The sequence below is a fragment of the Juglans microcarpa x Juglans regia genome, chromosome 2D, assembly GCF_004785595.1.
Source record: "Juglans microcarpa x Juglans regia isolate MS1-56 chromosome 2D, Jm3101_v1.0, whole genome shotgun sequence".
In the NCBI taxonomy this organism is placed as follows: Eukaryota; Viridiplantae; Streptophyta; class Magnoliopsida; order Fagales; family Juglandaceae; genus Juglans; species Juglans microcarpa x Juglans regia.
In genome coordinates, this window is record NC_054596.1 from 16,337,049 (window position 1) to 16,352,510 (window position 15,462).

The following is a 15,462-nucleotide window of genomic DNA, read 5'->3' on the forward strand; positions in this document are numbered from 1 at the left end:
TTTAGTTTTATCGTTTCAAATCTGTAGTTTACAGAATCATCCTAGATATGACAATGAACCAAACCCACCTGGCCCTGACCAGATTTACAATGCCAACTTTTGTCTTGTGCCATGGTCTGGCTTGATTCGCTTGAAAGCTGTTGGCCTTGTCCTTCCATGTGCTTGTACCTTTCAGAAGTCTTCTATTATTTAACAGGCATCTTTTATCCCTTTTTTTCCATTCTTTTCAGGTGCATCATGGTGGTGCTGGAACGACAGCTGCGGGTCTCAGAGCTGCGGTAATAGTTTCATAGCTTACTGTATTTATGGTGCTTCTGTTCCATGTACTTGGCTTTTGGTTTATTGTGATTCATGTTGTTTTTCCAATATAGTGCCCAACAACTGTTGTACCTTTCTTTGGTGACCAACCCTTCTGGGGAGAGCGAGTACATGCAAGAGGAGTGGGTCCTGCACCCATTCCAGTTGATGAGTTTACACTTCCCAAGTTGGTTGATGCAATAAAGTTTATGCTAGATCCAAAGGTAATTCTGAATATCCTGAAGGTAGATGATATTATCCATGTTACCTAGGACTCAGACATCCTGGGTTTAATTTTGCATTTGGAGTTCTCCAGATTACTTGATACATAGTTCTGGTGGGTGGGATAGTGTTTCTAGGGTTTACTCCCCAAGGGTGGGTCCAAAAGGCTACCTTGGTGAGTTTTCAGGTCACCAAAAATATAAATGCGCAAACTGACTAGTTTAAAAGAAAAATTTGATTCACTTTGTAGAATCTGTTTTCGCTTGTCACGCTAAATGCTAGTGTGTTATTCCTGTCTTTCTCTTCTACCTTCAGTGTGATTGATGGGGATGACTTGATAATACCTGCATACATTTAGTGTCTTTAGAGTACTTCCTCGAGGAGGCTCTAAATTAGATATCCGTGTACCACAATTTGTTGGAGTAAGAATTTCCAACACAACATCATTTCAAACTTGGGAGCTGAAAACTGAATTTAACGTTTTATGATGAACCTATTTTACACCATGCGTAGAGAAGCAAAATTGGGTTTGTTGTGACAAAAAATAGCTAAATAATTCAATTTTTTGTGCCTGCCTTCAGGTAAACTTCAGCTACTCTACTTCTCAGAAGGAAAAAAAAAAAAAAAAAATCACATATTCTGGATTCACCAAGTTCGAATTACCTCATGATGAACTTATCTGAGACTCATTTCAGGTGAAACAGCATGCAGTGGAGCTTGCAAAGGCCATGGAAAGCGAGGATGGTGTGGCTGGAGCAGTGAAAGCCTTCTTTAAGCATCTTCCTCGCAAAAAGCCAGGACTAGAGCCAGAACCAGTGCCATCGAGTCTTTTCTCTATAAGTAGATGTTTTGGTTGTTCGTGAAATTGGTGATAAAATGTCCTCAAAAGTCAAAACGCGAGTTCTCTCCCAAAAAACGGATTTCGAGGAAAAAGAAAGGAAAAAAATGAAAAGCAAATTACTTGGGTATTCTTTTCATAGAATCCGATTCCTACTTCTTCCAGTGTTGTGATTATATGTTTTTATTTCAGCCATTATATATCCATTTCAAGAAATGCTTTCTTCTTCCCTGTCTTGTTTTTGTTACTCCAAAAATAAAATGTTAAATGATTATGTAAGCATTTATTTCGTGGATCTGCTTGCTAGTTTCTTTTTGATACATACATACCTTGGACGTGAAATCGTGTCTGTGAATGGTCTGCTTTAGTGGGTTCCGTTAGGTTGGCATTTACCACAGGTGGTCAAATTGTATGCTGGTATGCCAAGTCCAAAAGCATAAATCCATGCACATAAACATCAGATCATGTGGGAGAGAGCAGAGCCAAACAAATCACAGACTCCTGGAATCATTGTACTGTCTTACTCGCACAGCAGTGGTATTATGAAACTTTACCAGGTACGTGATCCCTGTTCCGTGATTTTATCAAGCATTCCCTCAAATTAACGTTTTGGTATTCATTTTTGTATAGCTTGTCCTTCACTACTGTTAAATCTAATAATCCTTGTGGCTATGCCTAATTTATCTATTAAAAAAAATAGGATTAATAATTTGTTTGGAAAATGGTCATTAACACGCTCACTTTAGAAACTGACCTATTTGAAAGGGTGATTGGTTTATGAGGTAGTGAAAGATAGGAATGAAAAAATAAGGCTCCACGGGTTTCCCAGCTAGTTGAAATGTGATAAAAGGACAATTGGTAATGGCTTTCCATGATTTTCAATTTTCATGCTTAAGGTGGATTTGTAAGAAAACTTAAATGCTACTACTACATTCATGGTCCTTATCCTATCAAAAGGGAAAAATTCTACTTATCATCTCCTACACAACACACCAACATGTGATTTGTCATTTTTACTCTTCTATTTAAACACGCATATATTGATGTGTAAATATGTGTTTAAATAAAATGACAAAAATGACAAATTACATATTGTGATGTGAAGATGATAAGTAGCAATTCTCATCAAAATGATACCTTGGGACTTCTAACTTGCGTCCAAGACAAGGGATGGGTGGAAGGTTACAAATTGCAATGGATTGGCGTGTGGAGGAAATGCAGCAGGAGAGACATTTGCTGCAGGGAGAGAGGGAACTTAGCATTGAAGTCGCCCAATTTTTTCCCAATTATCCATTAATTCCAAGATCACAGATCTGATCACGTAAGCTTAGCTATTCTAACAGTACTCTCACTTCTCTATTTTCTTCTGATCCATACTCCACTACGAATAAGCAACTTCACGAGGGTTTCTTAAATTTGAAAACAACCCATGCTATATATTTATACGACATTAGATCTACTTTATAATAAAAATAAATTTTTAATCTAACGTATTATATTAAATCAAATTAAATCACATCAATAATTCTGTCAAATATAGTAGTTACTACCTACTGCTTCTCGTTGTCACAGCATCAGGAACTTTTTAGAATGAAAGTCTCGTCCCAAAAAAAAGAGCAACTTTCTGGCATTGTTCGTGTAAGATAGAAAATTTACTATTAAAACCTGCATCACAAAAAAATAAAAACATTAATATTTGGCAAAACAAATGACAGATCAGAATTAATAATCACTATTACGTTGATCTGATGTCAGTTCCAATAACCGGTGGCTGCTTATATGGAGCATGCATGAAGTTGTCTTAATGGTTCCTAATTATCTCAAATTGGACTACTTTTTTATTTTGATGATGATCAGCTAGTTAGACCAATATATAAAGGTATCAATATCATCAGTTGGTGATCTCATAGATAGGTCTAACCAAGTTTGATCTATTTGTCAGAGTGACCCAACATAAAGTAGACGACAAAAAAGATTCACTTTCTCAGCTGATCATGGATTTCCAAACCCCGGCATAGAAAAAAGTGTTTGTGCTCCTTCCACCTTCATTACTTTCTCTCTCACCAAACACTTCCAATACTACTATTTAGTTATGGGCAATAATTTTGACTTTCAACTTCTTGATCTTGTTGAAATGGACGCACACTTATTCAGGAGCTTTGGTTTATATTAATTAATTAAGGATCACAAAGTCGAGTGTCTAGCTTATAATTAAGGATGTATGTTAAAATTATTATGTACGCTCAAAATATATTTAAACAACGTGATATTCAGATCATATCATAATTAGATTTCCTAATGATCAGTTTGTCTCTACTTCTTGTTACATATATATATATATATATATATATATATATATATATATCTTGTATGTCGAATTCTATAAATTATATGTTGATACAAGGTCTTTAATTTTGGAAGAAATTAATTAATTAATGAAACTCATTTGTTTTTTGTAATATTGTATGGTGGAATAGATTAATGGATGCCACTTGTGTATATATTTTCAAATTTATGGTGATCCGAGCTAGCTGAAGAAAGATATAGAAGAAAAAAATATATTTAAAACTGAGATTAGATTGGTAACAAATTAAAATCCTAATTAAGAAGCTCCTCAGGATAATCTAGTAGTATGAAAGAGTAAATTAGGAAGAAAAGATGACAATCAATTATGATAAATGGTATTTACAGTCTTAATTAGGGTGTGTACATAAGCATTGCACATTTCTTTTAAGAAAGTGGATAAATCTAGGACTTACATTAAAAAAAAAAATCATTTTTTTAATATTTGACCCCATTTTTTAAGAAAAATTCTATTTGTAGTCCTGAGTGGGGGACTGCGTGTGCTGTTTTATTAATGAATGGGGTAAAAGGAAAAAAAATTATAATTTTAAAAATGATATTATTATAATTTTAAATTTTTTTTAAATATAATTGTATGGGTTTGCATGAGTAGTTCCTATTTAGAGACTGTATGTAGACTAACTCTTTTTTTAAAGAGGATGTATCAAACATACATACTAAGACTGTGTGCATGTTTGGAATTACAGTGGAAAATATAGCTTATAGCGTTAGGGCTTATAACTTATAGTTTAAGTAATAAGTTATACTATTAAAAAATTATTTACTGTTTAATTAGTAACCATATGTTTCAAATACTTTCAAACATATTACATTTGTTTGGAAACAAGTTGAAAAAATACTTATATTTTCACCTATTGATAGCCTTTTTAAAATTTGAGATTCATTTCGGATTATCCGAAAAAGTGCGTTTGTGATACTTTTCCTCCATTGTACTTTTTAGTTTATTTGAAATTAAAAAGTACTTTGATATCTAATATTCAAACAATCTATTTTTTTTTTCAATAAAGAGTTTTAAAGATATTTAGTCACTTTTTAAGACTCGTAATGCAATTCCAAATAACTGTATGTAACATTACTTATCAATTAACACGCAGATCGAGCTAAACACAGACCAATTGGCCTAAGCAACAAAATTTGCAAGTTTGAATGAAAATTAAATTTCGCAGGTTATCGATCGGTCCGTGTTTCAACGTAATTAGCCCCACTCATAATTGGAAAGGGAAATGATTTACACATAACATTTTTTACAATATTTTATACAACTATGTTTTAAATGAGGGCTATTTTTATAAAATATCTTATAAAATAACATTATTTTACAAAAATATCCTTATTTTATAATATTGTTATGCAATGTACTATATAATGTATTGTGTGTATATCATTACTTAGCACAACGCAATGAGTAAGACAAAGCAAATATATAAACATGTGCAGAAATATATATAACGTTATATACCGTCATAGTTGTCTAAGCATCGTGCATTTCTTTTAAAAATAAGTGTGATTTATTATTAAAAAATTAATTATTTTATATAAATTTCATATTTATTCATTTTATTCCAAAATAGGATAGAGCGCTCGCACATTTTATAATTGTAAACATAATTTCATATATATACACACGTTGGGAATTGAAATTATCGAAGATCGAGTGATGATCATGAGTACCTGGCCGTAGAGTCTGGGAAAAAAAAAAAAAAAAAAAAAAAATTATCATGCGTATTGCTAGCTCTCGTACTTATCCTGATCCAACCAATATTATACGTATTGCTCAGATTATAATGAAGTTAATTAGATTGTCCCACTTAACTAACAACTTCAGCAAATTTTCAGGTAGTTCTGTTCAGCATATTTAAGTCCAAGACACCAACATTTAACAACCACTCGATCGATGATCAGCTGTGATCTTTGATCCAAGTCATGCCACCGATCTCCATATCTTACTATATATTTAGGTCCTTGATTCAAATTCCTTATCATTCTCTCTCGTTTGTCTAGCAAAAACAAACCAACTAATTAGTGAGTACAAACATACAAGATAAGTAGATCAGACCATTGTCAAACTGAAAATTTCGTTAAAACAATTGAATTATTTTATTGATAAGATTTGATTTGAAATATTTAAATTTTAAAATTTATTTTTAAATCAAATTATATAATGTAAACATTTTATTATATGTATTTTACATACCGACTTCTTCATAATATATAAAAACTTTATAAACAATTTTGGTTAAATTGGTCTGGTTTTTGGTGAGAAAACCTAAATTTGCTAAGCTAAGAGGACCATATAGTGAATTATAATAAGTTTGGACATGATGTTAGCACATTACTTCTTTAATTTCCAATATATGATGTAGTCCAATACCTTCGTGCATTCCATCTTTACCTTAATTAGCCGACAAAAACCCTTTTCCTATATATATACATATACATATATAAAATACATTTCGACTCATATTTTAGACTTTAGAATTCATGATTTTCACTTCTAATATGAGAAGATCCAAGCAAAGCATGCATGCATATTGCATGGCTTTTGTTATTTAATTATCAGTAATTGATTAAGCAGCTGACATGATATGATATTAAATACCATATTGTATTTATTAAGTATGCACTTGAGAAGTTATTAGAGCCGAATATTTATTAGACCATGGTTTATTAGATATTGAATTGAGTATACACATGGACTACTTCTTCCGCTATAAATACCTGGCTCCCCCCTCAACTCTTTTCTTGACTGCCTTCTTTCTTCATTCCTCCCAGCCGAGAGCAACAATGGCGGTATCTCTGAGATGGTTTTCTGTTGGCTCATTGCTGCTGGTTCTAACGCTGCTTTTTATAAGCGTCATGGCCTCCAAAGAAAATGATCAACTTGTACAGTCAAGGTTAGTTAATTTACTTGAAATTTTTATCTTTTCTTTCCTCCATGCGATGTGTCAGGATTCTTGAATACGCTTTGTCACAAGCACAAAGTTTCCTGGAAAATGTGTTCGCGTTTTGGACGTCGTCTTCTAGTGTTATCCTTCTATTTCAGATAACAGTACTAGCGGTTCTGACATGAATTTCTACTTCCTGCGATTTGGCGGTGACAGGTTTGCAGAGGCAGAGGAGTTGCAGAGCTCCAAAAATGCGTCGATGGCGGACAGGTCAGTCAAGTAGTACTCGATCCGTACCGAGAATTTCAGCTTCGATTTTACCACTAATCCTGACGGTCCACGAGGCAAACAACTGTACGAAGGCCGCTAGATATATTCAAATACTGGATATTTAATATAAAAACCGAAAAATCTGGATCGTTCGGATCAGATCTGAAAATAATTCGCGTCGTTAATTACGTTCTATTAGTCGATTGGTTTTTATATTTAGATTGAAACTTAAAAATTATAATGATAATATATTAATATCTCAACAAAAGAAAAAAAAAAAAAATTGTATCGTTAATTGGACACCATACACGTACGGTGTACGTAGAACGTACCATTCAACAAACAAAACGATCATGACATGGTGCGGTGTTCTGCTCTCACCAATGTCAATTGTCAAGTCGGACTCAGCTCTGTTGAAGGAAAACGGCGTCGTCCTACTTTGCTATCTCATATTGCTTTGACATATTAGTATTGAGTTTTACTACTCATCATTTCCGAGCACCACACATTATATTTTTTTTAATTCCTTTTTGGTTTTATTATTTCTAAACGAATTGAATTCTTCTACTCAAAATCTATACACCACACATTTGATAAGAAAAAATTAAAAATTAAAAAATTATATATGATGTGTAGTATGAAGATGATGAATAAAATTTTTCATTAGTATATTACCATGCTGAGACAGCTCATGTTGCTATCTCAAGTCAGATTCAGCTCCGTTGAAGGAAAACAGTTTAGGCTCTATTTGAATATTACGTTATCTCATATGATCCGTGAATAGTTTGTGAATAGTAGTGAAGTAATATGAGAATATATGTGAACAATTGTGTTTAACAAATTAATCTCACGTTACTAAGACATATTACTATGTTCCAATTTCAGGTCAGAGGATGCATGGAATGAGCACGCTGTCCATGATCCAGAGGAGGTAGCTTCTATGGTTGATCTGTAAGTCTCTCTATCTTTTTATTTCCCAATCTTCATTGTCGTGTATTTCGTGCTATTTCTTGACAGAGTATATAGCTAAAGGAAAAATAAATAAATAAACGGCCGAAGAGTAGATAATTACTGGCGCTATATCGTCTTATTTGGTCGGTGGTCCATGATCATCATATGCCAATATGCTGTTCGTACGGCATCGTCTTTTCTTCTAAAATATATGGTACTCATAATTCTGTGTGCCCCCCCCCCCAAAAAAAAACTCTATAATCTTCGTTGCCAGCTTTACCCACGTGCCCATGTCCTGGTATCCGCTTGTCATGCTCTTAAAGCATTGGTATTGGTTTAGCCAAACTATAGAGATACACTGGTATTTCTCAAAGTACATAACCTTTTTTTACCTTGACCAATGATCCAGCAGCTTTGTGAACTTTTCCATATATCTCAATAGCTTTTGTAAAAGCCATTCCTTGACTGTACGTTCATGGAAACTCAGGCCCCTTATCTATACGTTTACAATTATAGCAAAAAATAGCAAAAAGATGCCTTTCACAACATATAACATGGTATGGTGGCAAAAGAAAGCCAATGTTGTCACCTCCTTTGATTGGAGATACTGGACTTTGCTACTTCGGTCTTTCCGAGCCACACCTTCACCTTGTCAATGCACCAACCGGCTGCAATCTTTTTCTTGTTTTGGCCGTTTTTTTTTTTTTTTTGGTAAAAAAACAAGGATTTGCTAATTTACACGATGAAGTCTTGTAATCATATGCACCAAATTGCATGGTTTTGAAGTGGGAATCCAATGCTTTTATGTAATCAGTGCAATGCTTTGAACTCTTGTCATCCATTTCGTACATATGATTTATTTGTCCTTACCTCGGAGTGAAAGCAGTAAAGGAAATCACCCCCGTCTCTCTGCTTCTAACCCTTAATATTTGCTCCAGCCTGTCAAGAGTCGTATGAGATCAGCTCACCATAAATTGCAGATCTTGTCTCAGTTTTTCTCTTTTTGGGTAATGAAACAGATCGATTTGGTTTCATACCGCAACCCTTCTCAGAACTTCTTTTGTCCCTTCATCCAACAGTTGCTTTAATTAGCATGTTAATCGATGAGATCCACATGACCTCATTGAATGTGTCATTTTTGTTGAAGTCGGTCACGGACACTACGACATTATGAGCACATGGACTACTCAGAACAGGGCACAATATTATAACAATATTGTTTTCTCACATATTTGTGATTCTGTTCTTCACATGTCTCTCGGTGATGATTTCAACATTAAAACTTTCAGAACAATAGCTCCATCAGTAATAATAGATTAATGATAACAAGCATTATAATAATTATGCGTTTTAAAATTTTCAGGAGCATTAGCAATAGCACTCATAGGAGGAACTTGGGATATTTTTCATGTGGAACAGGGAACCCGATCGACGACTGTTGGCGCTGTGACAGGCGCTGGTACCACCGCCGAAAGAACCTAGCCAACTGTGCCATTGGGTTTGGAAGGAATGCGGTTGGCGGCCGTGACGGCAGATACTACGTTGTTAGTGACCCCAGTGATGACGACCCTGTTAACCCTAAACCGGGTACGCTCCGCCACGCAGTCATTCAGGATAGGCCTTTGTGGATTGTGTTTAAGCGGGACATGGTGATCACACTCAAGCAGGAGCTTATTATGAACAGCTTTAAGACCATTGATGGCCGGGGTGCTAATGTCCACATTGCTTATGGGGCTTGCATTACGATCCAATTCATTACAAATGTCATCATCCATGGCCTGCACATCCACGATTGCAAGCCGACAGGCAACGCCATGGTGCGGAGCTCGCCAAGCCATTTTGGGTGGAGGACAATGGCTGATGGGGATGCCATTTCTATTTACGGTTCGAGCCATATTTGGGTTGACCACAACTCACTCTCTAATTGTGCTGATGGCCTTATCGATGCTGTAATGGGCTCCACTGCCATTACCATTTCTAACAACCACTTCACCCACCACAATGAGGTCCTATATGTCACCCCATTTCCTCGTTTTGCATTTAATGATTTTGGTTAAAGTTAAGTAATTGGGAGACTCATTTTCTATTCTTTGGTTTGTTTTTACATGTTAATGAAAAACAGGTTATGCTATTGGGTCACAGTGACTCCTATACAAGAGATAAGCAGATGCAGGTGACCATTGCCTACAACCATTTTGGTAAGGGACTAATCCAGAGAATGCCAAGGTAACATACACATGATCGTTGTTAGTCCTCAATTTCTTCTCCTGGATGCTTTCTGGTTGATATTAAATGTGTCTAAATTTTTAACTCAGTTTTTTGGGTGTCAATCAAAATCGTACAGGTGTAGGCATGGACATTTCCATGTGGTAAACAATGACTACACACATTGGGAAATGTATGCCATTGGTGGAAGTGCTAATCCTACCATTAACAGTCAGGGCAATAGATATCTTGCACCTGCCAACGCTTTTGCCAAGGAGGTACCTAAAAAAAGGAGAGCAGAATTTGTAACATTAATGATGACGGTGATAATTTATCATTGACAATAATGATTGGGCAGGTGACAAAGAGGATGTGCGAAGAAATTGGTACATGGAAGCGCTGGAACTGGAGATCAGAAGGAGATCTTCTGCTTAATGGAGCCTACTTCATTCCATCAGGAGCTAGAGCTACAGCCAGCTATGCCAGAGCCTCAAGTTTGGGGGCCAAGTCCTCTTCCGTGGTTGGTGCCATCACTTCTGGTGCTGGTGTCCTTACTTGCCGCAGGGGTTACCAGTGTTGACTCCCAATCTCATCAACAGAATAGAGAATGGAGGAGAGAGAGAGAGAATAATTACCCATTTTTTCTTCCTTTTATCATTGTCATAGCACCTAGTCAGTCATTGAGCGTGCAGCTATTTCACACATTGCTTCTTTGAACTTGTCCCAATCAAATATTTGAAAGGTGTAAATTTCACATGTAACAAGTTTTCGCCACGTAAATATCCATTATTCCACTCGGCAGAGTGGCTTATCTCAATTGCCAGGCTGCTAAAGGTACCCAAGCACTTCCTTCTTCGTTTTCTATGTCTCACTCAAGTCTCTTCAAGCGTTCCCATTGAGTTGGTCAAGTTAAGGACTAATGGGTGGGGCCTTTCTCTCCTTCACGAAATGTCAGTTCCAGTATGGCTTCAATACCCGAAGATGGGAAAAATAAGACCAAATAGAGAAAGAAGATCAAAACAAAAACTGAACGGCGAAAGCTCTGTAATAAAAATAAATATTGTGATTGAGCCATCTGCACCTTTTATCATATTCCGTTGTAATTAAATAGATGTTCTTTTCTTATTGTTAGAAAATATAATAAAATAGAAAAGAAGATGGAGAAGAGAGAAAGAGGGTCGAATATTCATCTATAAATAAGAACGTATGTTATGTATTCAATAAGTGATATTATAATACATATTCATTATGAATATATTCTATCATAAATATTTTAATATTCTCATACTTTTCATCTATGTAGTCATTCAAATCCTAGTCCTAGTGCTATGCTCTTTTCCTACAGAGATCATTAATAGTATACACTACTTTTTATTATAAAGTTAATCTATCACTCCACATTCAATTTATTTTTATAAAGTAACACTTCTCAAAATGAAATAATTGAACATGTTCAAAGAAAAGTACTTGACCTTTTGAGTGTGATGAAGATTACGGGAGTGATATGTCCATATTTTGATTTGACAGTATGTCCTTTACAACAAAGATAGTTGGTTATCAATGTATATTTTTGCAGATATAGGCCAGGATGTAAAGGTTGTAAATGTACACTGGGCTTAGTTTTGATTTTTGACAAATTTCAGAGCATTGTATAAAGAATTGTACTCTAGTTTTTTAACCCATTCCAATCAATACTGATTTGAACGGTGGAGAGTTTTGTCACTATCTTGCTTGTTTGAAAATAGATCTCGTTCATTTTAAAATACTCATGAAAAATGCTACTTGCAACCGCCTTGGAGAACCCCCGCAGCATCGTGTCCAACGTGGCAAAGCAACGACATTGTTTGCACTCTTGTTAAAACCTCTAGAAAAGTAGCCTCGGGACAAGCCTCGATATTGCCCTTGGAAGGCAAGGACAGCACCATGGCTAGCCTACACGCATGCCTTGGCCGGTGCCGTGACACGCACAGGACGCCCAGCATGCAGGCCAGTGAGGTTAGTGCCCGCCACAGCCCAGCACGCGGCCTAGCATGCGCACTTCCATGGGCATGCCTAGGCACAAGCTCCCGCGCGCGCCTGATCCTGCGCACTCCCCAGCATGCAGCCCACGCTGCACAGCAGCAAGGTCAGTGGCATGCCCTCACAAGCATACCATCCAGCGCACGGCTCCAGCCCGTGCCTTGCAGGCTAGGCCAGTGGCATGCCCACCAGGCATGCCATCCAGCGCATGGCTCCAGCCCATGGCTCCAGCCCATGCCTTGCAGCCATGCAGCACGCACACATGGCTCACCATCAGCAGGCCTTGCATGGCACCAGATCATGCCCATCAGCAGGCCCGTGCATGGCATCATGCCATGCCCATCAGCAAGCCATGTTGTGCCACCTAGCTATGGATCAACTCGAAGACCACCATGCACCATTCTAGCCCACCATGGGCCATGCATGCCAGGGCTAGACTTGGTCCATGACTCTTATTTGTTATTTGGATCATACATTTCGGTGCTTAGCACTTGGGATCTTTGGGGTGCAATTCGTGAATCCCTAATTAGAAAATCACACTTTGCAATTCGTGAATAAGTGTGATTTAAGTTATCAATCTTATGAGTATTATTCATTCACTCTCTTGTCTTCCATTTTCTCTCCATTGATATTATTATTTTTATGTGCATTGTTCTTGATTTGTTCTTGAATTATTCTTGAGAATACATTATGTTCTTCGGATTGTTCATTGCCAAACCCATCAATTGCCTCATTTGATCCCTCCAAACACTTAGTGTCGCCCACTATAGTGTTTGCTTTAGTCCTCATTCCATAAATAGCTTGCCGCCAATCCTATAAAACCCTAGCCAAATCTCCACTTCCATACACGACATTCCCATATTTACCACTCTTCCATCCTTGTTTACCCCAGCTGAAACATATTCCCATTTGAATTCAAGTCCAATTTTCGGCAATCACTTGCCTTAATTGGACTAACCCTAGCCGCCCAACATCTAACCCTAATTCATCATCCTTCATCCAACCCTAAACCTAAACCCCAAGTGGCGCCAACCCTAGTTCCCTCCATTGTCGTGCGCCTCCATCACCCTTTGCAACCCTCACACGCCATCTTATTTCCCACCAATCCACACGACAGGTCAAGCCTAATCACCTAATCTCACTCTACCAAAGTTGCCATCTTTGTGACCTTTGTTCGAGAACCAAGCAAGAGAGGAATGGGCACTCAGTCATCACAGGGAGATCCTAGGCAAGGAGATCATAGTGTTTAGAGACTTGACCGAGGTCCCTAACAGCTCTGTCTTCGTTCTCGTTTCGCCCCCATCCCCACGAATGCTACTCTTCACTCTGTCTTTGTTTTTTCGTCTTCTACATCCACACGAAGCCCCATCGTCCTCCATGAAGTCACCGCCCCACGAACTCAAAGCCCGCCGCAGCCCAATCTTCATCTTCTCCACAGTCAGTAGTCGTGTTCTCCACGAACCCACGGACCCACAGAACCCACATGAACACCCGAAGTCACTGTTCGTCTTCTCCACCACTTCCTTGTTCCTGTGTCCCCAGTATTTTATTTCTCAGTTTTTTTTAGTCTTTTTTTTTTTTTGTTGGGTGGAATCTTTTGTAATTGTGAATCAAGAGTTTAATGTCTATTAATATTTATGTAGTGTAAATTTTCTACCCTACCTTCCGAAGAAATGCTCCCTTCGTCTTCCCACAGAAGAAAACCAATGACCTTAGTTCAAGATTAAGAATCAGAAATTGAAGAAACCCAGGAAATGAAGAAAACCCATTAACAAAAAAAAAAAAAAAACCCAGGAAATGAAGAAACCCCTAAAAAAAAAAATGGGGATCTGCACTTACAAGATGATTTACGATGTGGAAAAATGATGCTTAGGAGAAGATGCCAGAAGGCATGCTAGCAGGATGAAGAGGATCAATGGCAGCCATGGATGAGGAGGTGATGTACGCTTTGGATGAGGCCAAAGGTTTCTTTGGATGTACGCTTTGGAGAGTTTTTTTTTATTGTTTTGGTGAATTTTGGACTCAAACAAAGACTTTCAATTGGTTTCAGACTTTCAGTCGACCTTTCAATTTTTTTTAATATTTGACAGATGCTGACATCACGATTACACAACGGTTCCGCATACCGGTTGCACGTAGCAATGTTGAATTCTCATTTCATCTCCTTCATAAACATAATTTAAATACAAAATTTTTAAACTAATCATTACAATTTTTTCAAACTTTTAGACAAAAAATAAAAAATAATTCAACTTTTTCAAATTTCCAAACAGAAATAATATTATAAAACTATATTCTAATAATATTTTAACTTTATAATATCTTTTATTCAATTTTTTTTCTCCTTTCTCAAAATCTAAAAAATACTCGACCTAAACTATTTCGCTATTATTCACAAATTATCTTACTATTATTCATAAAATTTTCATATCATTTCATTCTCCAAGCGAGACCTAGAGTGCGCCAAATTGGAGAGGCATATATTCAAGTTTCAACAATAATGGGGTTATGAAGGAAGATAAACTCTAACCTCTCTCTTGAAAACTCACAAAAATAAAAAAATAAAAAAACCGAAACACCTCCCCTCTCCCCGCTCCCTTCTCCTCCTCTCAGCCCAGTACTTTTTCTGTTGTTTTCTTGGTTTTTTCAAGCCAAATAAGGAAGGAGTGCCGATTGGAGACCTTCCGGTGGTCGAAGGACACCATGCGCCCCACAGGGAGATTTAGAGGCTGCCGATCTATCAGTCTACCGAACGTGGCGTCCAAAGGAGCGGCGCGTCTCCTACACACGCTGATTGAAGTCCGTGCGTGGCCGCCACGTGCCTCCGTGCAGTTTTTCTTCTGGTACCATGCGCGGCGCAGCTGGATCCACCACCTCAGGCACCTCCACGATCATCTACCCCGTTTCTTCCTCGATTGGCGCGTGTCCTGCACACGCTCCTGCAGCCTCTTTGTGCAGTGTTTTTCTCTATTTTTGTAGTGTTTTCTTAGTGTTTGTATTTTTGTTTATCTGTTTGTGTTAATTAATAAAAGAAATTGGCTATTGGACTTGGTGTCCATAGCAATAGAGTCCTATTCCTCCTTTTGGAGGAGTCGAAGAGATACTAATCCTCCTATTTGGGAGGATGAATGTTGATAGTACTTCTCTTCTTTTGAAAGAGTGGTCGTTTAGTTTTGTTTTTACATAGCGTTCTTTTCTATTATGAGAGAGTTTATAGAAGTTAAGACAATGTGCATTATAAAAAAATTTGTGTGTGGGGTATCCTAGAGCACATGTGTAGTTGAGCTTGTACTCTAAATTTTTTCTTGTATTGATAAGTTATAGTTATAATTTCGATTTTATTAAATGAAATGAAGTGTATTTCTATTTAAAAACAAAAACAAAACAATAAGGGGTTATATAAGACTATAA

General features: G+C 37.0%; 2 protein-coding genes across 3 annotated transcripts in view; both read left to right on the forward strand.

The window, feature by feature from the left end:
- LOC121248574 (sterol 3-beta-glucosyltransferase UGT80A2-like) overlaps positions 1-1,654 on the forward strand; it is a 28,052-nt gene extending 26,398 nt beyond the window's left edge. For both annotated transcript variants that reach the window (XM_041147067.1, XM_041147068.1), the window contains exons 12-14: positions 231-278; positions 372-521; positions 1,215-1,654. In XM_041147067.1, the coding sequence (XP_041003001.1) occupies positions 231-278; positions 372-521; positions 1,215-1,382 (366 nt within the window). In that variant the 3' untranslated portion in view covers positions 1,383-1,654. The remainder of the gene's footprint in view (positions 1-230; positions 279-371; positions 522-1,214) is intronic.
- Positions 1,655-6,396: 4,742 nt separating this feature from the next.
- On the forward strand, positions 6,397-11,181 carry LOC121248576 (probable pectate lyase 20). Its single transcript, XM_041147070.1, has 7 exons — positions 6,397-6,615; positions 6,823-6,876; positions 7,762-7,827; positions 9,191-9,833; positions 9,950-10,053; positions 10,172-10,310; positions 10,391-11,181. The coding sequence occupies exons 1-7, from the start codon at positions 6,413-6,415 to the stop codon at positions 10,610-10,612; spliced, it is 1,431 nt and encodes a 476-aa protein (XP_041003004.1). The 5' UTR covers positions 6,397-6,412; the 3' UTR covers positions 10,613-11,181.
- The last annotated feature ends 4,281 nt before the right edge of the window (positions 11,182-15,462 follow it).